Below are 27,199 nucleotides of genomic sequence, written 5' to 3'. Positions count from 1 at the left end.
AGTTTATTTTTTTTTATCAATGTTTGATATGAAACTAAACATTTTAATTTAAATTTTTGGTGCTAAGTTCAAATTTAATGCCATGAAGTTGTGGGCTTATTGTTAGTTTTGTTACTACGAAATTTCAAGTTGAAAAAAATAATTTTGTTGTGTCTTGTACAGCTTGAGAAGCAAGTGACTGAGGTTGAGTAGTTCTATGAATCCACTGATAACATTCAAGGTAATAATTCTAAAGGTGGGTTCACTTGTAAAAGAGAAGGATAAGGAGAAGCATCCTACTGGCACCAAAAAGTCACTGCAAGATGCATCACATACTGAAGTTGCTGATGTAAGGAGAATGTAAGAGCTTACGTGCCAATTTTCTACAATATTGCGTAAGGCAAGCACAAATATTTTGTAACATTTTTTTAGTAATCTTTATGAATGTAGTTTTTACCATGTGTCCTTGTATTTGGATTTTCTTTCATAGTTCTGATTGAAACTTTTGTCGATGACCAGCTCTCCCTTCTCTCATCAGAGTTCTGGCAGAAATTGTTGAAGCTTCCACTCAAAGTCCAATGGACGGCTCAACATTTTCGACAAGCTTGTGAGATATTAGGTTTTCCATATTCTAATTACTTTATTTGATCACCATTTTTTAAATCTTAGAATGATAATGATTTGATGGAGATGTTTGAATTATTCAATTCGTGGCATGTACTATTGGTTAATTTATGAATTATGTGATATTCCAATTTCAAATCTTTTTTGAATTATATTTTAATTGCTTTTAAATTTTCACTTAATACAGATCAAACCATTGGAAATTTTGTTATGCAGAATGTGTATATATTACTCATGAATAATTTAACGTGCTAATTCTTGTTAAGTTATTGAGTGAGTTACTTTGTCTTGATAATTTAATATTATTATTATAGTCCAGAAACATTTCTCATACACCTAAAGTTGCTTAATTTCATGATTATTGCAATGTCAACTCAGCTTATCTGTCGGTCATCTCCTGGTCCCAATGATGTGAACCCCTTTCTTGATATATATTTTTTTCTGCATAGGCTACGGCTTGGTGGATGGTCAAACCATGGTGAAAGGATGGGATATTTTTATGCTTGCAATCGTTACGAATAAGTTAAACATGAGGGAGTATATATCTGACTACCCCTAGCATATACTTTGATAATGATATTTGCTTATGAAATTAATCTTGTTGCATGTGGTATGATGAAACTGAAAGAAGAAGAGAAATGACAAAGAATTTGTTGGAGAGGTACTATTCTATTTTTGTTGTTTGATCTTATTTTAAACACGACAAGAGAAATGACAAAGAAATCTTTCACCATTCACATTGAGCACTCTTTCGTTGGAGAGGTACTGTTTTATTTGTGTTGTGTGAACTGAGATATTCATAAGTGACAAACATATAATCTAGAATTGTGGACTGCAACTTAATGTTATTGAATTGATTTTCACGTTATCCCTTTTTCCAACTTGTAAATGTAATTTATCACTAATCATTGATAATGTTCATCTTTTATTAAAAATATTTTGGTCTATAGTGTAGATTTATAATTTTACTCTTACGTCAAATTTCTGGTCTATGTACACAGTTTCTAGGAAAACCAAGTTAGTTACTTTTCTCTACCTTGCTGCTTGTATGAGCAGTTTCATCAACTTTATTGCTTTATGTATTTGCCAAATTTAATACTTGTGGGGCCTATGAGTTTTTTGGGTTTAAAACAATTCCATTTTAGTCTGTGATGTTTTGATGCATGTGAGACACTCAATCTTGAAATAATACATGTGGGGTTCACATTTTTATTGCCCATAAATTACTATTTAGTACCTATTTGTAAATTGAAATTTTAAGTGTAAATAGGAACTTTGTTTCCTTGTGCAATCTGCATGCTATTTATCCAAGTTAACCATCAATGTCATAGGTTATTCTCATAGACCATATCTTGCCATATATTATCATTGTCTAAATAAAATTCACATTATGTTGATGACGAATTCTTTAGGAATATATGTGAGTTGGCATTCATATGAAGATATACATTTCATAATGATCTTTATTTTTAATTATTACTACAGGTTGACAATGACCCTGAGTTTCACTCCTAGCCTGACAAGTCCAAAGATGCGATTGAGGATGATGCAGTGTTTTTAGTCCAGCTTTGGAATAAAAAACTGAAATCCTTAGCAGTAGTAGTTTACTGTAGGAGAACACAAACATGGTGCATAACTCAGATCATTCGGGTCATGGAAGAAGTCAAAATGGAATAGGAATCTAGTAAGATTGGCAAAACCTGATAGTAGGGATCAAAATATTATAAGATCAAGTGGAGGCATCAAGATAAATTAGAACTAAGAATTCTATTGTAGTATGTTCAAATATGAGTTTATATTTTGACAATTTAATTTAATTTAATTTACTTGTTGTTTGGATTAGTTTGACATTATTAAGTTTGTTCTCTCAATGAATGAAGTTATCTTTTAATTATTATATTTACCAATTTTAATTATATTATGAAGTATAATTATATTATGAAATTAGTTTATGTTATAATTTAATTATATTATGAAACATAACTGTGTACTGAAGTTTAATTATAATATGAAATTAATTAAAATTATAAAATAGAATTAAATTAAATATATTATTATAAATATTAAAAACAAAATTAAAGTTTAATTATAATATGAAATTAAATAATATTATGAAATCAAATTATAAAATAGAATTAAATAAATTATTATAAATATTAAAAATTAAATTAAATATTTAATATTCGAATTATGACAGTTATAATGGGTATTATAAACGTCATACTATAATGTATTAAGTGGCGTTTAAAACTGCCACTATTTACGTTAGAATTGATTTAAAATTATGACATTTATAAATGACGTCAATTACACGCTTAAAACCGCCACTTTATACAATGTATAATATGGCGTCTGCTACAACGGTTCTCAATTGACCGCCACATTAAACTTTGTGGCGGCAAGAATTCTGGCGGTACGCGGTACTGTCACAGAAGTATAATGCAGCGGTTAAAAATGCTAGTTTTTGCGAAAATAACCGTCGCAATATACACATTTTTTTGTAGTGTCATTCATTTAATATTTTCTAAATTTTTAATATTTTCTAAATGAAAGATGATCATTCATTTTTAAACTAAACATTTTTAATATATTTATTTATATATATTGATCATAAAATGAAAAAGTTTAAACTAACTATTTTTAATTTATTACTTATTTATTTTTATTTTGTAAAAACTAATTTCTTTATTTATTAATTATATTTCTGACTATTTTAAACATTACAAATATTTATTTTTTAATACATTTAAAATTAAAATTATAAAAATATTATTATTTATTTATTTTTAAAATGGTGCTAGATAGGGAAATAAAAAATAAAAGGGTGCTAGATAGGGAAATAAAAATAAAATGGTGCTAGATAGGGAAATAAAAACAAAAGGGTGCTAGATGGGGAAATAAAAGTATAAATGGTGCTAGATAGGGAATTGAGCCACAAACTAAGGTAAGGTTTATGTTGAATATTTTCTATTTCCATTTTTTAAGTGAAAAAATAATTAAAGTTAAAAATAGGTTGACTAAAGATTGTAAAACGTTTTAAAAAATCAAGTCAAAATTATTTAAAAGTTTGAGTTGAATGGTGTAGATTGTTGTGACGTACAAAAGTAAATAATTAAAATTTGTTATAATTTTTAAAAAAAATTAAAAATCATTAAAAATGTTTTATATTGAAACTTTCAATACTTGACCTTTAATTTATTAAAAGTGTTGTATCAAAACTATGAATAGTTTATATTAACTAATTAAACTCGAAATCTAGTAATATTAAGTGTTTGAAATTTGTATAAATACTTTTTAAAATTTAAATATTTTAAAATTATAAATGTTGGGTTAATTTAGTAATTTTAAATATCCTTAAATTATTATAAATAACTTTTGCAAACTATTTTTTTTAAATAACTATAACAAGGCTTTGTTGAAATAGTAATTTATTGAAATTATATAATTAATTCTAACTATAACAAGGCTTTGTTGAAATGCTGATGCAGACCTTGGGTCTACCTTGGTTTTCCAGCTCTTGATGGAACTCCCTTACCTTTGGTTGGGCAGTTCTAGCCCTACTCCTCTGTGGTGTGCCGACCCGATGCGAACCTCTTGACATGTTACAGCGTCTGCCTTTCCTTCCTCTCCCACGACCCCAACTTGACCTTCTATCGTGGTTGTTCTCAATCTGATGCATAAAAAAGTTTAAGAACCCGAACTGGTCAACTCTTCCAGGAGGTCTTTTACTTTGAAGCACTTTTTTGTACTATGGCCCTGGGTTTGGTGATAACTACAGTGCTTAGTTTGTTCCCCCAAAGGATTTCCTGACCTTTTCCTCTTAAAGTTCAAGAAGAACGTCAAGGTTGACGCCTTCATTGCCTTCCTTCATTTTTCTCAATGCTCATATATCTTGCTGCCCTGACCCGTAATTGGTCCATGTCCTTCGGTGGCTCGACATACAAAGTATCCAAGAATTTTCCAAGATGCAAACCTACCAGCAAGGCATGCATGGACACTGTTGGGTGTAAGTCAGGTATATTCAGTATGGCTTGGGAAAATATGGTCGTGTATTTCCTTAGGCCCTCTCTCTCCCCTTGTATTACGTTGTGTAGAGATGTTGAGGTGGCAACTATAGGCTTCGACAAACCTAGCCAAGAATCGACCGCACAATGTGTTGAAAAAATCTACTAAGTTTCGATGTAGAGAGTATTACCATTTTAGGGTTATTCCTGCCAAAGTGGTGGGGAACAACCTGTAGTGCATGACCATATTCTCCAAAAACAGGTTTGCCTGGGTTATATAGACCTTCACATTCTAGGTCTGAGGTTCCCACATACTTCTCCAGGTTGGGCAACTTCCACCGCCTTGATAGTTGGGTATTCATGACCCCGGGCGAGAAAGGATGGAAGCCCTCCAAATTAGCTTTCATGGTTTGGTTGATTAAAGGGTTAGGTATCACCTTAAAGGGTTGGTGTTTGTGCCCTCGAATTTTCATCTAAGTCAAACCTGGTATGGAACTCGTCTAGGTTCCGCTCACAACCTATGTGTATGTGTGTGGGAAGTTGTCCTTTCCTGGCGAGTAGAATAGTCGAGGGAGCCCTACTGGGATTTCGTCATGTGCCTCGAGTAATCCAGATCGTCCTAAGTGCAATCCTCACTCCTTCGAGCTATCTGATCATGCAATGCCTGCAATTTTTCAATATGTTGTTCTTTCAGGGAACTCATGTCCTTCTCCATTTTGTTTTGCATTTGACCCAGGGCATCTTCCATTGTTTTCTACAAGTTCTCCTCACTCCTCCGTAGGAGAACCTCAAGCTACTGATTTATGTTACTTTGTGGAGAACTCATGTTGATAAGGTGTGTCTAGTTGTTATGGTGGTCCTGGAAAAAGTTTGCCAAGACTCCACGGTGGGCGTCAAATGTTTTCTACCAAAAATGAACTCAGGGAGTATAACTCGACGAGGACAGGGTGTTCCTCATGGATCGAGCTTTCAGTTGGTCTCCGATGAGAGTGAGAGATCCGCTTGAAAAAGACTCTATGATGCTTAAGTCAGTAGGAGCACAAAAATGATAAGTTCTTAATAGTATGAGAGTTAATAGTATGAGATAAGATAGATTGGACTTTCTAGAGGGTGCGTATTTATAGATTTCTCAGGTGGTGCTCTTTGAATTGATTGTTATAAGACTTTTGGATTACTCGTATGATTGTTATTTATTGTTCCATAAATAGTTGTTCATCATTTAAGACTCATTGATTAGGTCGTTTCATTCATAATATTCATAATTGTCAATGATGACTATAAAGACTCGATTATGAGAAATATACAGTCACCCAAGTTCTTTGGTATTCTCAATATAATAGGAGAATGGGTCGGTATAATTAGTCATTGGAACAATCTTACATACATACGTAGGCTAATTTAGACACACATAAGTTGTGAGTATAAAATTGTGCACGGGACATGATTATAATTGACACATTCAGAAGCTTCAATATTGACTTAATAATGACAAATAGGATTTTTGTTTCCTAAAATGAGGTTTACTCATAATTTCTTATATTCAAAATACATTTTTCCAGAAGATGTTTGATTAAGTACGAGTTTTCTTTCAGTTGATAATTTATATTAGTGTGTTAAATTTTTTATTATTGAAAAAAATTCAAACACATTACATAACTTTAAACCTAATATAAAAAATAAATAAATGAGGTTGAGAAATGAAGTTTAAAAACTGGTCTAACGCACCTACGTATTCTACCTTCTATTTGTGTCATTTTTTTCTACTTTCAAAGTATGAACAGCCACCTGTCTCCACTTGTTTCTCTCAACCTGGTATACGGCAATTTGGGCAATGGTCAATAGTCAATGGTCAATGTGATAAAAATAGCCGTTTTTTGCGAAACATATTGAAAATATAAAAACAAGGCTTTGACCATTTTGTTGTCAATTGGGTCCTGCAATTTGGAAAGTGGTTCAAACAAAGAGGACCGTTGTTCCCCTTATTCGCTTTTTCAGTTAATTATATAATTCAGACGCAACGCAATCAGTGGGCATCCCATCAAGATTCCTTTCATTCCAAGTGAAGTTCCATAATTACAATTATAATTATCACAACCATTGCAGGAATTAAAGTTGGCTACTAATCAACACAGGAAATCAAGGAGATAGCAATAATTTTCTACTCAAATTTAATTTGATAGTGTTCACTTAAATATAACAAATATGCATACCCAGAGAATTGCAAGAAAGCTACACATTAGGAAGAACCCCCCAATTATGCATTTGATATGGTCACTTGTACCATCTTTCCACAGTATCAACTACCTCCTCTTTCTTTTCCTTAAATGATTGTTAATGTTAATGCATTGATTTTAAGGTAGCAAATATCAAAGGAAGTTGGTATGATTTCATTTTATGTCTGTTTCTTTTGGTATAGTGCACACGTCCTATTCACTAAACGTAAATGCACTCATTAAATTAGTGCTCGGGTAGAGCAATGTGCTGCACTAACAAATGAGAACACAAGAGAACACTAATTTTGACCCATGCCATCGCTGTCCATGTATGTTCAATAACTCCTCTCATCTCATTTGTGAACATATCTTGTGAAATATGAAGGGTTGAAAAGATCATGAATAAGGAAGAAAATAAAGAGTTTGAACAAAACTTTTTTTTTTCGGAAGTTTGTAAAAGATAGTGCTAATTTCTTAATTTTTTTTTATATATTAGAAGAGTTTATAGAAAATTTTCTTCAAATTAGACAAAAAATAATCTTGATACGTGTAGTTAAACAGCCAAGGTTAAATATTCTTATAAGTATCTTGCTACAAAAGATTTGCAATCTCCAGTTAAAATACTTCATCAATAAAAACATTATTTTAAATAGATTTACCCAGACTTAGCGGAATAGACAAATTTAAATTTTCTATTGCCCGATGCCAACAGCCACTCATTTTGTATACTGTACTGTACAAAGCCTTTAGAAAGAATATACAAGTGATGTGTAGTTTCAAAACCATTTCAAGCAACACATAAGTAGCAGTATGAGTGAACTGCAGCCCGGAATCACCAATAATCTAGCAATGCAAACTTAACCTGTAATCCAATCTTACCACCATCAGTCACAAGCTTAGCAGCAGTTACCAACCAATGGCCAGGAGCATCATGTGGACCTCGCACTACCTCAGCTGTCTCCACGTATTTAAGTAGTTTACCGGAGCGAACGGGCACAGGTGGACCATCTGGATAAACACCAGAATTGAGTGCAGTTGGAGCCTGCTTTGGAGGACCAGTGTTGCCATGCTGTGTGAATGAAAATGTTGTGCTCAAATTTGTGAGAAAAGATGTTTTTCTTGAAGCCTCTGGGGCAGCAGACCACTCTAACTTCCGGATACTGCAATTGGGTATATGAGTGAAGAGAAGACGCAGGTGAAGCACATTCCTTGGCCAACTGCCTTTGCTAAGGAGCTGTGCACCTGTAACGATATAAACACCTCCAGAACTATTCAACCAGTTAGGGTCATGTTTAACCACTGCTGTGCACACATTTGAGAATCTCTTCCATCTTATTCGTTCCAGAAACTGATCACTCAAATCGTTATCATCGGATCCTCGCCACATAGATGGCATGCTCGAGGTTGAGGTTCTTGAAGAGAGGATCATTTTATTTGGAAGGCTAGAAAGATGATGTATATGCAAAGCAAGCCTATCACATTTCCTTCCCTCCAAGTACAAGCGCATGCCAACCACAGGTTTTTGTTCACTTACCACCTGACATTTTGTATAAAAGACCACAGTTAACAAGAGAATATGGTGTGAACCATAAGAATAAAGGATTGACAAGTTTTCAGAAACAGATGAGAGGAACAACTAGAACAAGTAAAAATCCCTGCAAAGCTGTGCAGCACATATCATGAAGAAAACAGAAAGAATAGCTCAAGTGGCCAGGAGCTTGCATGGAACTGCTCACATGTTATGACATGTTGGAACTGAGAGCATCTGAGCTCCCAAAATGATCAGAGGTGACCAGACATTCACGTGACCCACTAAAATGTATAAATCATCTAAACTTCACACTTCTTCATATACATGGTATTCTGCCACTTCCACTGTAGTCAGAAGCATGCAAGATATTTTTACATGACACAAGATAGAGGACCAGCCATTCTGGTTTAAACTCCGATGCTAAAGGGGTAAATAAAATGTAAGAATTAACTAGTTGGCAGTCTTTGAGATTCTTCAAAGGAAGCAGCTTGGACTTCTGTAAATTGAACATCTTAATGTAGGTCTGGTTTAGAAAATATACTTTTGCTAACTTTCCTAGAGAGCTCTGGAAATAAAAGCCCCTATTTCTCCTTAAAAAAAAGTATTATGTTTTTGCCTGACTACCTTGACCACTTCTTTGGAAAGATAAATGTTGATGGAAAAACCAAATTTTACCAGTTAATCAGACAAAATACAGCGCAAACCTAACATGTATACTAAAAAATTCTTAAAATCATAGAGAAATAGCTACAAAAGAAAAATTAAATTGAAGGAAGCATATACAGAAAAATAAAAGAAAAATCTCACTTAGTGAGATCAGCTACATGCATTAACGGTTATCCAGGACCCAACTACAACTGCTCCACTAATGGTATTTGAGTTTGTCTTGACTGAAACATAATCGATTATTATTAGCTAATATAGATAATCAAATTGTGTATATTTCCATTCTTTATTTTTTCTACCAAACACATCCTTGATATCTGTTATTCTCTCTTTTATCTTTTCGTTTCCTCTATAGACAAACAAGAAAATTTATTGTTAATTGTGTTTTTGTCCTTAAGGTTTGAGAATAATCAGTTCACAAGGGGGAAATTATTTGGTCCAACTACTTTACTATTGTGCATCCTCTTAAATGCTTCTTTTACCCTAAACTACAGCTTACTAGCATGAAAAAGTAACAAAATTGTATGTATATAGCATAACTGCAGACCCTAAGCTACAAGTAGTTAAATCAACAAAATAGGCATGCCAAATCACCAGGCTTAAAACTTTGTACATTTTCAAAAGTTTTCCTTCGTATTTCTCAATACAAATATATAAGATATACATAGATCATCTTGGAATGTCTTTCTAGATGTGTTTCCAATACATTCTAGTGCTATTGTTAGTGGGTGGGCTAATACTAGTAGTTTTCAAATGGGGAATTTCTTATTGCACCCCTTAATATCCTTCCGCATCCCCATAAATATGAAAATTCCCACTTTGCCTTTTTAGGTTTATGAAAAAAAAGATTTTCAAATTGTGTAATCCGAAAATAATATTTTGCATGAAAAAAACTTACAGATTACAAAATTCGAAAGTCATTTTTTTCATAAAAAATGCTTCTAGATTGCACAATACAAAACACTTTTTTCGTTAAGTTCATCCATGACATAACACACAGACAAAGGTGGTGCTACGACAAGGGGGCGGTGGCGACCACTGCACGGGTGGTGGCAACAAAGAGGCAGTTTGACCTTTTAACTACCCCCATTAGGGTGCAATGGAAACTATGGGGACGCAAAAAGAAATGACCTTTCAAATGTACTTTTCAATATCACCTCTTTCATCCCATATACCTTGCTTGGCCCATGAATCTTGGGCTTCATCAAAACATTTCTAACGAGATTTACATTCTAATCCTACATCATATCATTTATTTCAGACTCCTACAGGTCCAATTCCATAACAATAATACACATGAAAGAAGGGTAACTGTTCTGGTAGAGAGTGATAAAGATAGAAGTCCTTCTCTCCTAGTGTGTTTAAGTGCTCCTTCAAGCCAGAGTTGTCTTGTATTTATAGCAGAGTCACGTTTGGTTAGAGAGGTTTCCGAAAGGTCTCTAGGTACTACAAAACAGCTTCTAAGCTAATTGCAAATCCTGGGTTGAAAGATGAGGAGTTACTCCGTTTTACCTTGGCACTAGAATAACGGTCGGAAATTCTCCCCAAATCAGCTCAAAATGGGGTGGCTTAAGTCGGTCGGCTTATAGGAGATTGGGCCACAATTGGATCTAATCCGCATTATCGATATTCTACCGATCACATAGGCACTCTGATTGGTCCATGGTCACTTTGGTTCCTGGGTGTAAGATTAGTCATAATAGTACAGTAACAGACTAACAGCTAGTGTATCCAATAAAAGAACTAGGAAGGTTGGAAACAAAAGCTGGTTGAAGCATAACCACATTTTATACCCCAGCCTAGTTTGTCACAAGCCAGAAGTGATAGGAGAAAGTCCTGACACTAACCAAGTATGAACCTTCTAAAAGAATATTAACCTCAAAGGTAGGAGTAAAGTCTAACATGCCCAATATTTGCTCTCGCTCAGACACGGGAGTTTGGTTAGCAGTACCTGTGTAGAGATGATATGAAGCTTCGGACCCATGAAACTAAATTGCAGTGAAGGGGAAGCAGTCTTTCTCCGCTGATGCCTGAGTGGCAGCTCGCAAAACATGGGTGCCCATTGCCTCGGAATTTGAAACTCTAAAAAGTACTGTAAATCATCAAGAGAAGGCTTATCTGCAAAGAGTAAGTGAACCAATGAAGTGATGTCTACCTCAACAATAAAGACAATAGACAGTGGTCTGTGCAAGGTAAAAATATATAAATAGTTTTTAGGTGTAAAATGGATTAGCGGATTATAGAAACAATGTTAAATCAGATTAGAACATACATCGTAGATACAGATTGATTGCATGACTAAGATATCCACTTCCAGGAATTCCTGTCAGAAGAGAGGAAATAGGAACAAACTTGAAGAGGATTGCGTCAGGGTTAGAAGGCACTGTCTGAAGCCAATTTGAGTGACTGTGTTTGAACATATCTCCTCCTCTTTTTGAACAAATAATAGTGAGGCCCTGCTCCAAGATAAAACAATTTAGTCACAACCCTAGAACATCTTTATTTCAAATTAAAATTATTTCTCTTTTGTGGCTTACATCCTTGCTTGATGTTTCTGAAATACTAGTGAACTGCATTGTGTTAGATTGCATCACACGGTTAAAGACCTCGGGGACCTACATGAATAGACAGAAAGAATCAACGGAAAAGTAACAAATAAGTTAAAAGTTACAGAAGATATAGCACTTTACCTTCTGTTTTCCATCTGCTGTCTTCCCCTGTAGTAAAGAAGGGCTTCTCACATCTGAGAAAAGAAAATCTCCAAGATCTTCTAAATGTCTCCTGAGATCACCAGGAGGAATTTTTGATGAATGTTTTTGTTTGACACAGATTACATCTTGACCTCCTACAGCCATGCCCACTATTATGTGCGTACCATATGTCTGTATGAACCTGCCTAACAAAATTGATTAGCACCATGTACTTATCAAAACCAACCATGCACCATTCAAACTGTCAATACAGTTACTCGGCCAAACAGTTTCACCCATAAAACATTAAAACACGAACGCAGAAACTAACATCAACTGAAACAGGTGCTACCAAGGAGAGTAGGAAAAAAAGAATGTCTAAAAGGAAATTCGAGCCTCATGTAGAAGACAAGAAAATCCTACATTTCTTTATTAATTTGGTTACCATTGTAGGATGATCGAAATAATGGAAGCACAAAAACCAGCAACAAATTGAATGTATCAAATTCAATCTCATTAAAACTTATAGAAAGTGCGAATAAATTTTACATAGGGAAAACAAAGATGCCATATCTGTCTATGCGCCAAAGATTGTTGTAGTAGCTTAGTGTTTACCTAGACAATGAAGCTGGATCCCACTGAGCCAGAACAGACTTCTTTACCTCTTCTTGCAGTACGAGTGGAGAAGCAGTGAGGTGCAAATAGTAGAGTGAAATGAAATACCCATCAAAAGCAAGGTATTTTGTGTCAGCGGCATCACGAAACCAATCACCAGTCAAATCAAAAAGCGCATTAAAATACCCAGAAGGAACTTTCCCTTGCACTGCCGATTTCTGATTAAGCAACTCGGACATCTGCGACAAGGAGAGAACCACAGAATTAACTAAAAAGATGCACAAAACAACACAGATCTTAATTCAAAACTGAAATCTGCTTCTTAAAAAGTAACATAAAGATGAAAAGGAAAAAGGACCTGGTTGAATTCAAGTACATCAGACTTGAAGCGTATTCTATCCCCTTTATCACACCGAATATTCTCAGAAACCGCTTTAATGGTAACTCCGCCAGTTCCAGGAATCAATATATCCCTTTTGTTATGTTCATCAAGCACCACCAACCTCCCTCCAGGAATCCCCTTTGCAAACCTCAACCGAAAATCACTAGCTATATCGAACCCTTTCCCCAGACACTCCAATGCCACCATCTCAACACCCTTCTCCACCGCCATCTTCCCAACCCAAAATCAGTTCACTGATTCCACAGAGAGAGAGAGAGAGAAAGGTGCTGGCTTTGGTTTAATGTTACGGTGCCAACCAAGCCCAATTCAAATGGCTTAGCTATGCCATGTGGGGTGTGGGCCAAAACGGATAAGATGTTGTCTTTGGTGGTTTACTCGGAAATGGGTATTGTTAGATGTGGGTGGAAGGTTGAGGAAGAAGATGGGATGAGTGAATGTTACGCAGGTTTTAGTGAGGCGAGTTAAAAAGAAGAAGAAAAAAAGAGTAGCTAGGTTTGATTAGGGTGAAGAAGAAGAGTAGAGAGGAAGTAGCGAGTAAGGTAGCTGGTGTGCGAGGGCGAGGAAAGGGTTGAATAAAATGTAATTGTTGGAGTTTGACTGTGTCAGTTGTATTATTGTGAAAATAGCATTGAGATGGTGAAAGAATAATATTTATGTGTATGCTTGAAAAGAATGGGTAACGCTGTGTCAACTGAAGCTTGTGATGCATTTGCCGTTACTTTACTCTCCTCTCTTTCATTGGACTTTACCTACTGCAAATCCTTTATAGTAACACCAAGACGCAACAAAGGAAAGGGAAAATGGGACCAGTCTCCCATGTTTCAAATCTCTCTGTTCAACCCCACGGGACACACATTTGAAAAATTTACCTCTTTTTTTCTTTCGCCTAACCAATTCCCGATGCCAACAATAATCTTTCTTAACTATCATTTACTTCATTTTCTCTGTTTCTATATTTTAACAAGTCTGAAACTTTTCTTGATGGATTTCTAGAAACATCACATGTCATTCAAAATATATACATATACATATATATAATGCTTTTTTTTTACCGCATGTATCATGCTGGAAAGTCAAATATGATTTTTTTCATTCAATATTTATGTAGCATCTTAAATTTTAAAACTTTATTCAAAAAATTTAAAAATGAAATTCAAAAAGTAAATAAGTTGGTCATTTTAAGACATTTTACTGTCTGAGTTAAGACATCTCTGCAGCGAAGAGAACTAACAGACTGATATCCACACAAAATTTAGAAAAAAAATCAATATTTAGAAAACTTTTTCACAGGGCGTTTTTGGTATGAACAAAGCTTCTTGTTTTCTAGAGGTGTAGAACTAGAAAATATAGTATGGTATATTATTTAGAAAATAACATTCTTATCCTACTGCATAAGATTTTTTGGAAACAGTACATAACTAGGTTTCCATAAAAAAAAATATGTATGAAAAAAAAAATAAACTTAAAATAAAAAATTTATCAAACAAATTACCATGTATGTCTCTATACGACTTGGAGAACGCTATATAGAAATATTAAATGCATATAGAAACTAACAAATACAATAAATTAAATAAGTTTTAAAAATAGTTATTATTAATAGTAATTTTAAGGGACCTAAATAATAAAATTACTCATTACAGCACAGAATTTAACTATTTAAGAAGATTCCTAAAAGAAATTCTTTGAAAAAAAGTAATCAATTTTTTTATCATATATTATTTTAAAAAAATTACTTATACAAAATGAATTTCGTAGCATTAAAATTTTAAACATCTATCGATAGTAAAATAATCAAGAGTCAATATATGAACAAGTTTTTTCTTTTTTTATATTAATAAATATGTATTGTTCTTTTTAAATTTGAAATAAAAATTTCTTTATTTATGTGTCATTTTTAAAATTTTAAGATATTATTACTTTTTTCTATTTATACTCCTAATTAAATTAATATGTAGAAAAAACGTTAGTTATGATGAAAGAAAAAATATATGGTAGTATATAAATAGATTGAAATAAGAAAACTGAAACGAGTATAATAAATAACTCACTTAAAATTATATTAAAAAAATACTTTCTTTTTATTTAGATAAAAGAAACTTATGTGATTGTTATAAAGTAACGTAGAAAATAATAATAATAATAATAATTATATTTTATTTTTAAATGTTAAAATAGGTTGAACATAATTATATTTTGTAGAGCATATACATATATATATATATATATATATATTAATTTTTTTAATATGAAGTCGTGTATTTTATAAAAAAAACACTAACGTAATCATCTATACCTTACTCTTCAATATATTATATTTATTAAGAATGTAAGACTATTTTAGAAAGGGGGATTAATTAACTTAGGAAGGCTAAAAAAATTTAATGAGATTATTATTTTTATAATATTCTATTTTTTAAATTCCTCAACTCTTTAATATATTCTTTTAGATGTATTTTTTTAAGTGTTTTTTAAAATCTCATTACACAAATCAGTAAAAACATTAATTTTTATATTTATAATAATTTTTTTAATTATTTTTTAATAATACGTTTATCACTTTATATTTTTGTATTTGTTAAAAATTATTCACATGTCTTCTCTATATAATAAAGGAGTATTCAATCTACTCTCTTTTCACTTAATAAATAAAAATCTTTGAATTCTTTTCAATGAATTACATTACCTTAAACATATTTTTTTCAGATATCAATGAAAATAAGCTTCCTTATACAAATTTTAATCTTAAAAATTTTACCAGTAGAAAATTTGATTTTGAATTATTATAAGAAGATTTTTGCTTCCCACCCAAAAAAATTGATATCACTCTCATTGAATCTGAACTTTAGAAAAATCATTATTTCACAAAATATTTGTACAAGATATATTTTCATTAAGTGAAGTAGATTTAAATGTTTAAATCGCTAATTCATAAATTGAAAATAATGATGCTTAATTTATTTTAGCAAGAGAATCTCACACTTTTTTTTGTCAGACTTAAATATTGGTGCAGAAGATCATTTTTATCTTGACCTTGACATTATTCCATATTCTCCAAAATCAGCTATCATTTTATTTAAACAAAGAGGCACATGACAATGACGATGAGGTGGAAGATACCATACCAACAATGACATTGATATGATATTGCTATATTTATTTTAAAAATATTTAGTTTACTCATTTGGTTGAATTTTGAAAATACTTTTAACTTCCTATTTATTTTATTTGTTTTATTTTTATTTTTATAAATTTAATGTTATATAGGTGCAGACATGAATATGAAAATAAACTTGGAAGTAATAGAATATATTTTCATATTAATAAGTTACTAATGATTTATTGATTAAAATTTATTTATATTTTAGTATCTACAATAATTTTCTTTTGCTTCTAATACTAGGAAATATTAATGGAAGTCAAGAAAATATTGAACACAGAATTCCAAAATCAAGGAAAGGAACTACAAATCTTGAGCAACGAAGAACGTGAAATCATTTATCATGCTCTATTACAAAAAGAACTCTATAGTATGGCCGACCGACATTATGACGTGTCTTGATCTTCTTGTCCGAGATGACCGAGATATGTCTCGGTCTATCTGGCTGAGCTGGACGACACCACGCACGGTCAGACCGACCGACACGTATAACCATTAATGCTCAAACCAAGGTTAGTGAAGCTAAACTATCATTAAGAATTAAGTAATGCAACCCTAAGTGTGATCCATTCCACTAATCAAGCCCAATGAGGTAAGCCCATTAACTATAATATAAATAGCACACATTCCAAGGAACAAGGTACGTCATTTTATTACTGTGCACCTACCCGAGTGTCGATCACCCGCTTTACTGACTTGAGCGTCGAAGTGCCTTCTACAGATACCTCCCCCATTTGGCATTTACCTGAGACTGAGAAACGAAGGAGAAGCACGAAGGCAAGAAGGATCCCAGTGAAGCCCTAACAACTTGCTCGATCGAAGGAGGAAAACGAAGACTTCAATAGTTCTATAGGTCTCATCTCCCTAGCAGAAACAATTGGCGCCCACCGTGGGGCCGAGAGAAACTAGCTGAAGAGAGAAAGTAAATGGTCTCAACCAAAAGCATGGAAAGGATGACTGATGTCGACCAGGCAATGCTGTTGTTGTCTCTCCAAAGAGAAATGGTTGAGATAAAGAGGAGGACAGAGGAAACTGTCCAGAAGAATGAACAACAAATGCAAGCTCTCCGAAGGGAGAATGACGAGATGAAGAAGAAGCTGATGGAGGGAGGACAGTCCACTGGACCGACCAATGTGGTCGGCAGGTCCTTCGCCTCTCCTTCCCACCCGAGACCGGTGGAGGAGACAAGAGACAAGATTCTCACCCACGAGATGGAGGGATAATCCTTTATGAACAGGTCGGCCAGGACGACCATCACCATGGACTCGGCCCGTCGACACCCATTCACCAACACTATCATTGAAGTCCCACTACCAGACAAGTGGAAGGGTTTCAACCGAGACCGATATGACGGGTCTACTGACCCGGACGAGCATATTGATGCATATACTACTCATATGAGTCTCTATACCTCGGACGATGCAGTTTTGTGACGAGTGTTTCCCACATCGCTGAAGGGGGCAGCCCTTAGCTGGTTCACTAAACTCTCACCCAACTCCATTGATAGCTTTGCCACGCTCGTGACAAAGTTTGAGACTCAGTTCGCCACCAGCAAGCCACATCACCTTACCTCCATCGTCCTGGTAGGCATCCGCCAGGAGAAGGGAGAGTCGTTGAGAACCTTTATTGATAGGTTCAGCAAAGTGGCAAGGAGAACCTCAGCCCGGACGTTGTCATGCATCACATGCTGACGACCCTGCGCCCAGGACCTTTGGCTAATAACCTGTGCATGCAGCTGACCGACAGCCTGGACGAGTTGAGGAAAAGAACTCCTAAGTATATGCAGTTGGAGGAACTCAGGGAGTTCCATAACCAAGCCCGAGCCGAGGCTACTAGAGAGAAGAACAAGGAAGAGAAGGACCATCAAGGTCAGTCAGGCCAGCGGGGCGACAGGCGCATAGATAATAGAGACTGACCAATCCGATTCACGAGGTACACACCCCTGGCGACCGAGAGGGGAAGAATTCTGGACGAGGCACTCAACGCCGAGTTGATCCCTCCTCCCAGAAAAGTGGTCAGCCCAAACAATTTCGACTGAAGGAAACAGTTTCGGTACCACCAGAACAGTGGACACTCCAACAACCAGGCCGAGTACGAGGTCTTGCTCGTTGGGCTAAACCTAGCCTACGACATGAGAGCACGCGAGATCATGTGCAAAAGCGACTCCCATATTATGGTTGGCCAAGTCAAGGGAGAGTTCGAGGTGAAGGAGCCTCTACTGAAATGTTACTACGATGTCGCCCAAAATAGCATCGCTCGGTTCAACAAAGCACACTTGGAGCACATACCGAGGGAGGAAAACAAAAGGGTCGACATCTTGTCTGATATGATTCCACTATCAAAGTGGAAAACAAAGAGATGATTCTTTGACATTCTATGGAATCAACTTGAGTTGGAGATAGCTTAGGCACTTTTAATAGAATTGGATCAATGTTCTATGTTTCAAGAACTCAGCAAAACTTGCACCAAACACCAAACTCATATGGAAGATCCATCTATTGTCAATTGAACCGAACAAATTGTGTATAAAATCAAAAGGACCAAATAGAAAGCTACAAAACTGAAAATGAACCGAACAAACAGCAAGAAATGAAGAAGAAACAACTAGGAACAGCCAAGGCAAAGATGAACCGAAGCAAATTCAGAAACAAGATAGAATACCGAATGAAAATGCTAGAAAAGTAAACTAAGACATGTTTAAGCTTCAAATGAACTAGGAGATGAAAGAAAGAAGAACTTATGGAGATGGAGGCTTTGGTTTGATGGTCACGCCACTTGGATGGTGAAGGCTCCAAGATAAGTGAGCTAGTGCCGCCACTTGAGAGAACCAAATGCACTCAAGATAAGACAATGTGAAGGAGAAGACAAGTTCTCACAAATTCTCTCTCAAATTGAGTAGAGTTTCTCTATTACTAATTTCCAATCTGATTTTTACAAAGGCAAACACCTTTATTTATAACCTAAGAGGTGCTGAAATGAAAAGCTAATTAAACTCAAATTACTCCCTAAATGACATAAAAGTGGCGCCAACTTAGAGCATGAGGAAGGTGTGACTTCCTCTCTTAGTTTGGCACCTCCCTATTACACCTACACCCCTCTACTAAGCTCACACCCCCCAAGCTTCCTATTATTTTCCTAAACTAAAGACCTAAAGATGCTTTTACAAAATTTGTTTCCCTCTAAGCACCTTCTAACACAAAGATATTACAAAAAGAGAAAACAACCTTCCATTATTTCCTAATGCCTTGATTTGACTTCTTGTAAGCCTTTGAAGTGGGCTACCAACTCCTTGAGCGTCTAACACTTGAGCCTTTTCCTCTTCTTGTCCTTGAGTATTGGCCTCCATTTGGTCTTGAACTTGATCTCCATCATTGTCTAAGCTGTCGGTCACCAAGAAGAAGAGCCACCTAGGGGTGGCAAAGCGGGCCAGCCCGCCCGGCATTGGCTCACAAAAATGCGGGTCGGGTTGGCCCACCCCGCAAAGTTATTGCGGGCTAGAATTCTCAACTCGCGCCGCATAAGAGCTGGCCCGCGGGTTTGCGGGCCAGTCTGCGTTCTTTTTTCTTTTCTTTTTTTAAATTAAATATATTTTTTTTAACATTTTGTTCTTAAAAAATTGTCAAATTAAACCCATATATTTGTTACTATCAAACCTAAATTCTTTTTCTTCCTTTTCAAACATAGTCAAACATCAAAACATTAAACATTAAGATAAATATCAAATATCACTATTCTTCCACTTCCAAAACATTAAAAATACCTAATTCCAAAACATTAAACAAAAACAAAAATATAAACATTAATTCAAAAACATTAAACATAAACATTATTGACGCGATTGTGTTGTGTTTCTTTCTTTGAAATTTTGTGAAAACCTAATTATGTTGCCTTGCTGCTGCCAAGTGCCAATTTTTTTTTCTTGCGGGTTAGCGGGTTAGCCCGTCCCGCCCCGCTGTTGGCCTGTTCGGGTTGCGGGTTAGCGGGTTAAAAAGGTTAGTCCATCCTGCGTTTTTTACCAACGGGCCGCGGGCTGGCCTGCACGGCCTGCCCCACTTTGTCATCTCTAGTGTCACCAAAGATCAGTCGTACAAATATGGTTGAGGCACCCCAGTATATCCGAGACCGAATGTCTTGCAATAGTCGAGGTCGAAACCGATAACTGGATGACACTCATCATTCAGTACCTAGAGGATGACACATGCAAGGTAGAACAAGAAAAAACCATGAAGCAATAGTGTGCCCGGTACAACATGATCAACTATCTATACCGAATAGGCTACTCGACCCCCCTGTTGAAGTGCATCACCAACAAGCAGGCCAAGTACATCCTGACTGAGATCCACGAGGGTGTCTACGGAAACCACGGACAATGGCCTCCAAGATCCTGAAGGCAGGTTACTACTGCCGACCGTCCAGAGTGACTGTGCCGAGTACGTGAAGAAATGTGCCAAGTGCTAGGAGTTCGGCCCTTTGCACCATACAAGAACGAAAGAGTTGCACAGTCTTATCTCCCCATGATCGTTCACCATCTGGGGAATGGACATTATCGGTCCATTTGCACCAGGAAAATGGCAGACCAAGTTCCTCCTGGTGGGAGTCGACTACTTTACCAAATGGATCAAGGTCGAACCACTTGCATAAATCTCGCCTAAGAATGTTCAAAATTTTGTATGGCAAAGCATTGTTTGCCGCACATAATAATAACTGATAATGGCAAACAATTCATTGACCGAGGTCTATAGTCCTTTTATGATGACTTGGGGATTAAGTTAATCACGACCTCAGTCGAACATCCGCAAACCAACGGGCAGGCCGAGACCACCAACAAGGTCTTACTAAACGAGCTGAAGAAACTCATGGGCAAGGCAAAAGGCCAATTGACCGATGAGCTGATAGAAGTACTCTGGATGTACAGGTGCACCCCCTAGACAACCACACAGAAAACACCATATAGTCTGACATACGGGACCAAGGCGATGATCTCGGTCGAAGTGGGCGAGCCCACCATACGAAGGCAAATGTTTGACCTCACCCTAAACGAGGAAAGCCTAGCGGTCAACCTCGATTTAGTAAGTGAGCTTCACAACAAGAGCAAGATTTGGGAGACCGCGTGCAACCTTCGGGCGTCAAGATAGTAGAACACCAAAGTCCGACCGATGAGCTTTCATAAGGGAGACCACGTCTAGAGGATGCGCAGCGATGCGAGAAAAAATGAAGGGAAGTTCTCGTCCAACTGGGAGGAACCTTTCCGAGTCCGAGAAGTCGCAAAGGGAAAAGCTTATCACTTGGAATGACTTTCGGGAAAAATTGTACCGAGGATGTGGATTGTCGCATACCTCAAGTTTTATTACAGCTGAATAAAAATAAAGTCACACACTCTTTCCTCACCCTATCAGGGAGGTTTTGACGAAGCGTTTTCCTCAAGGTACTAACATTGTTCTCCTACAAATCCTCGGCTCGGTCTGGATGAAGCCTTAACCGGCATATTCTGCCGAGACCGATCAACTAAGGTTGGTCTGGATGAAGCCTTAACCGGCATACTCTGCCGAGACCGATCAACTAGGTCTGGTATGGATGAAGCCCTAACCGACATACCCTGCCAACACCTCACACTCGGCTCCGTCTGAATGAAGCCTTAACCGGCATACCTTGCTGAGACCGATCAACTAGGTTTGGTTTGGATGAAGCCTTAACCGGCATACCCTGCAAACACCTCACACTCCGCTCGGTTTGGATGAAGCCTTAACTGACATACCCTGCCAACACCTCACACTTGGCTCAGTTTGGATGAAGCCTTAACCGGCATACCCTGTCGAGACCGATCAACTAGGTTTGGTCTGGATGAAGCCCTAACCGGCATATCCTACCAACACCTCACACTCGGATCGGTCTGGATGAAGCCTTAACCGGCACACCCTGCCGAGACCAATCAACAAGCCCAAGTTAAACTTATAAGTTGGCACAAATAAACTCAATCACAATTAATGGACGACCACCCATTCAATTTGTTTGATTAAGCAATCACATTAAATGGTCGACAGCCAGTTATACTTGTTCGATTAACGCAATCACATTAATGGCCAACAACCAATTATACTTGTTTGAATATGTCTTCGAGTTAATGGCCGACCGCCCAAACAAATGAAGACCGACATTTTTAACTTGTGGAAATTTTTTCTTCAAAACCCAAGATGACCAAAGGCATCGCATAAAGAAAAGACCGATATATATATATATATATATATATATATTAATTGCAAAAGAGGGAGGCCACAACCCGATCTCGGAGGAGAGAGAAAGCTACAAAACAGAAAGGCCACAGCCCGGCCGAAAGCAAATCTAATCTTGGTTACCTTCGTCTTCATTGCCCTCGGCCGATCCCGCCTCTTGTGTCGCCAAAGCACTCGCCTCGGCGTTGGGCATAAGCCGGCCTTGGTAGACCTCGTGGTCGAGGTTGAAGGCACTAGAGGCCGGCGGGCCCCCCATAAAGCACGTCGGCTTGGCGCACATCCCGAAGAAAGTTCCGCTTGAGTAACTCCTCGGTCTCCTCAAAGTTGCGGTCAAGTTTGGTTTCGACTTCATCCTTCGCCGCCTGGAGGGTGGCCAACTCAGTGGTCGAGGATGAGAGTTTTTCATCTCTCTCCTCGATCATCTTCTTCAACTGGGCGCTCTCAGCCGCCACCCTCGCCAACTCAACCTTCACTGTCGCCAAATAACAACGAGCTTCGGTAGCCTCTCGTTGAGCAATCTCCCTCTCGGCTGTCTCTCGAGCAATTTTCTCTGAAAATTCTGAGTAAGCAGCCAATGCCTGCTTCAAACAGTTGAGAGATCTCCTCAGCATGGTGAACGACCGGGTGAGTATCTCCAGGCCGCCCCTTAACATGACCGAGGAAGGTACGCCTCGGATTACATCCCGCGTGGCTTCGGGGTGGGCCATGCGAACCCTTCGTGTGAATTGAAGGTCACCCCTAGAAGGGCTAGGGGTGACATCGAGACCTCCATCACTAGGTCGGCCTCGGGAGGTGGAGCGGCCTGCTCCGTATGAATGGGTGAGGGAGAGTCCACCTCGAATGCCTCCTGACAAGGCGGAGGTGTTGGCAGAGACCCAGGGGAACGAATGGTGGTGGCAATGTTACCACCATCCCTCGACCTCTTTTTGGACTTGTGGGAAGGGTCGGTCGAGCCCTTGCCAGCTCGGGCATTCGAGCCCTTTGTGGTTTGTAGGACGTTGATGCTTCGACGCCCCTTCCCCTCAGCCGCCCGTTGCCTATATTTGTCTAGGACGCTGGCACCGACTGGTGACTCTTGAACCATTATCTCTGCAAAAAATCACAAGTGTTAGAACATAACAAACAAGACCGACAGAAGTAAAAGACTCATACCCCTAACGGCCGCCCATCGTGCCGATTTGGTATAAACACCGATCAGCCTCCTGGTTGGAAGCTTCCTCGTAAGTGCGTTGAAGAGCGAGAGAATCTCTAGCTCGTCAACACCTCCTGTTGGCCTCGACCACCCTTTAAAGTCACAAGGCTGGCTGGTCCAATAAAGAGGAAACCGAGATCGACCAGCCTCTTAAAAAAAATGAGATGTCGCCTCGGGCTGAATGACGACTTTCACAAACCTCTCCTTAAATCTCTTGTAAGAGACGGTAAAGGAATTAAAAGACTGACCGACCAAGGAGTGCCAAGACACAGGTTAGATGGGGTGAGAAGTATAATAACAAAGAAAGGAAGAGGGAAAGGGGTGAAGACACATGACATCATACAACAGGCGAAAGGCCTGGAGGGACGCCCAGGTATTTTGGTGAATTTGGGTGGGAGCCATGTTGAGTTCCCGAAGGACACCCGTTGTGAACCTATCAAAGGGGAGAGACACGTGTAGGTCGGCAAAGAGACACATATACATGTAGAAGAAAGGGGGACCGGTACCGGGCCTCCCCAAGCAAACACTCTCGGTGGGCTCACAAGGCAAAAAGCTAAAGTGGCCTCGGTTTAAAGGTGGGACGAGATCCCCAATACCTTAGGGTCCACCCAGCTAAGGTCCACAAGAGGAATGGTTGTCGGGGGAAAGTCCGACCGGACAACAGCATTGGCCGGGTCATCCCCTCTGACCACCTCTACCTGGGGTGGCGCCTCGACCACCCCTACCGACAAGGAGTCGGTGGTAGAAGAAGAAGAAGATGAAGAAGAGGATGAAAAAGAAGAAGAGGAAGAATGTCCAAGGGGTACAGATGGGTGACCGAGAAGAGACGAAGGGTGATCATAAGAAGAAGATGTAGGCCAAGATAAGGTCGACATGACTAACCTTATGTTAAAACCGAAGACTGAAGCAAATGAAAGGGGCGAGATATCACTCGGATCTCAGAACTAGGGCGAGAGATTGCTCAATTATCAGACAACTCACAATGAGAAAACACAGTGTCTCGGCACTGTTGGGACCACTATTTATAGGGCCCAAGGACCTCGGAACATGAAACATCAAAACGATCTCAACCGTTAGATCTTCCAGATCCAACGGTCCACAACGTCTCCCGCCTGAAAACCCCCTCATCAATGTAGGTCATGTAACGCCGCCGAAGGTCACATCACACCCCGGGAAGCCCAATAGTCACGCACTCAAGGGAGGTTGACCGACACCTACCATTTAAGACTCATCGAATGTATCCATCCTCGAGCCTAGGGGCAACTGTACCGGTATGGCCGACCGACATCATGACGTGTCTCGGTCTCCCTGCCCAAGATGTTCGAGACACACGTTGACGTGTCTCGATCTACTTGGCCAAGTTGGCCGACACACCACGCACGGCCAAGCCGACCAACACGTATAACTATTAACGCTCAAACCAAGGTTAGTGAAGCTAAACTGTCATTAAGAATTAGGTAATGCAACCCTAAGTGTGATCCATTTCACTAATCAGGCTCAATGAGGTTAGCCCGTTAAAATAATATAAATAGCACACATTTCAAGGAACAAGATACGTCATTTTATTACTGTGCACCTACCTGAGTGTCGATCACTCGCTTTACTGACTTGAGCGTCGGAGTGCCTTCTGCAAGTACCTCCCCCATTTGGCATTCACCCGAGACTAAGAGACGAAGGAGAAACACGAAGGCGAGAAGGATCCCAGTGAAGCCCTAACAACCTGCCCGACCGAAGGAGAAAGACAAAGACTTCAATAGTTCTCTAGTTTGTTATGAAACATAAATAATGTTCTTCTAATACTTTTTTAACTTATTCTAATGTCTTCATCTCTCTTCTATCATCTCATGGATGAGCTTGATAATTGAGAATAATTAAATGTGGTTTAAACAATATTAATTTTGCACTACAAGAAAATCATTAAATAAAAATTAATTTTGAGAAAAAAAATAATTAATTACTATATTTACTAAATTATATATTATTTTAAAGACTAAAAAAATTATTGGTATATAAAGTAGTTTATATTATTAATAAAATTTATAAACTAGTTTTTAAATTGGTATCTAATTAGTTATTAATGTTTTAACTACCAATTACTTTATATATTAAATTTATATTAATGCTAAATTATCTTTACTATATCTTTTGTTGGATATTTTTGGTAGACTTTTTTATTGATGAAAATTTTTCTCAATTCACTTTGACCAATAAAAATAAAATTCTAGTTAATATTAGTTAGCATTAGAAAAAAAAATAACAACGAATTATTGATTAAAAATAACCTCAATATGGTTGATAAAAAAATAATTATTATAGACATTGATAAAAAAAATCACAATAAATGTTAATCGAACCTAGTTTACATTCATAAAAAAAATAACATCTTTGACATTAAATAAGAAAACATTAACTAATATCAAACGAGAAATAACACTATAACAAAAACAAATCATAACGGTGTACATAAAACACTAAATTCTATTTAACATTTATAAAAAATTTGTAGGTAGTCTAACGTATGTTGGTCAAGAAAATCCTAACTAACCGTTGACCAAGAAGTAATCAAGACCTATGATGTTATGCAGATTAGTTAAAAAATAATTTTGGTGTAACGTAAAAAATAAATAATTCTTATGATGTTAGCTGAAAAAAATAAATATAATCGATTTTAATATGGAAGAAACATTCTTCAACATCTATCAAAAGTTAACGTTAAGACTATGATACTCAAAATTCGACCAAATTAACAGTTTTCCGATTTTACTCAAGCCGACAATGTGAAAATTAAAATCGAATTGAAAAGGGAATAAGAAAAAAAAGGACTTAAATTTAACAATACAAAAAATTTGAAATTTTAATACATAAAAAATTCATTCTCTAATTTTAAATAATTTAATTATTTTCCATAAAATTTTATAAGTTTAATTTCTCATAAAAATTCTCACTCAAACAACATTTTTATTTATAAAACATTTCATACTCTCTTTAGATTTTCTATCTCAAAACACTGTCACGCTATTCAGTGGAATGATGTTGAAATATGTGAGCTAATGGCCATTGGAAAAGGACTTAATTAGGCTTATGAACATGGCTTGAGAGGCCTGGTGGTAGAATCTGATTCTCAAGTGGCGGTTAATTTTCTGATCCTAGAATCAGAGCTCACCACTGCTCTTTTCATCTCATTCCTCCTTCTGCTAATAGTTTGGCTTAAGATGGATTTGCTATTTTACATGATGTTCCAGATTTTGTCTGCTGCAATTTAAATCATGCTTTGAAGAAGGAATGAAAATATGAAATAATTTCTCCAAACCAAAATTATTCAAATATCATTTTAATTATTTTCCCTTTTTATTTTGAATAAATATTCCATCCATCCTTGTTAATAAGATCCTTTTAAAAGAAATGGTTTGTCCTCATTCATAAACCCCTTTATAGTTGAATAATAATGCATTAGTTATTATTTTTCTAAAATAACCTTAGTTAATAATTTGAAATAAATCATAAAAAAATATTTTAATCCAATTTGAGAATATAAGAACTCATTCCAAAAGTTTCTCTCAACTACTTTAATTTTAAATATACAAGAAAAACTTGGAATAACATTATAAATTACAGATAAATTTATTATTTTCAACTCATTTAACCAAATTTCTTAAAAGATATCAATTAATTACAAAAGTCTCGGGGACGGAGGGAGTATATACTGTAACAAGCTATAATTCAATTTTTTTAATACGAATAAATCTTTCAATGGTGAGTAACTATGACTTCCTATAGATATTTTTCCTCTATTTATAACTTTTAAGAACCGACGCGAGCTTGCATACAAACAGTGTTCTTGTGCAAATAAAACTACGGTAGCCAGTTTCACAGTAGGTAAGAGAGTGCTGCA

General features: G+C 36.8%; 1 protein-coding gene and 1 long non-coding RNA gene across 4 annotated transcripts; one reads left to right on the top strand and one right to left on the bottom strand.

The window, feature by feature from the left end:
• The first annotated feature begins 210 nt into the window (after nucleotides 1-210).
• LOC137817148 (uncharacterized) lies at nucleotides 211-1,244 on the top strand. Of its 2 annotated transcripts, none has more exons than XR_016519039.1 (3): nucleotides 211-379; nucleotides 499-586; nucleotides 1,053-1,244. It is a non-coding gene; the product is annotated as an uncharacterized LOC137817148 (long non-coding RNA). The 2 variants fall into 2 exon arrangements; XR_011081927.2 differs by having other exon boundaries at nucleotides 212-379; nucleotides 499-598.
• Nucleotides 1,245-7,494: 6,250 nt separating this feature from the next.
• Nucleotides 7,495-13,650, bottom strand: LOC137817139 (MACPF domain-containing protein At4g24290). 2 transcript variants are annotated; one of them, XM_068620378.2, is made up of 7 exons: nucleotides 12,681-13,650; nucleotides 12,323-12,561; nucleotides 11,708-11,909; nucleotides 11,555-11,632; nucleotides 11,290-11,473; nucleotides 10,969-11,135; nucleotides 7,495-8,357 (listed from the first exon to the last, which is right to left on the bottom strand). In XM_068620378.2, exons 1-7 carry the CDS (start codon nucleotides 12,933-12,935, stop codon nucleotides 7,653-7,655), a joined length of 1,830 nt encoding a protein of 609 aa, XP_068476479.2. In that variant the 5' UTR covers nucleotides 12,936-13,650; the 3' UTR covers nucleotides 7,495-7,652. The 2 variants fall into 2 exon arrangements, with proteins under 2 accessions (XP_068476479.2, XP_090154750.1); XM_090298624.1 differs by having other exon boundaries at nucleotides 11,708-11,913; nucleotides 12,681-13,462.
• Nucleotides 13,651-27,199: the final 13,549 nt, after the last annotated feature.

Source organism: Phaseolus vulgaris, chromosome 2, assembly GCF_051622355.1.
Source record: "Phaseolus vulgaris cultivar YP4 chromosome 2, ASM5162235v1, whole genome shotgun sequence".
Classification (NCBI taxonomy): Eukaryota; Viridiplantae; Streptophyta; class Magnoliopsida; order Fabales; family Fabaceae; genus Phaseolus; species Phaseolus vulgaris.
The sequence above is the reverse complement of the archived record's forward strand: the minus strand, read 5'-3'. Positions and strand labels throughout refer to the sequence as shown.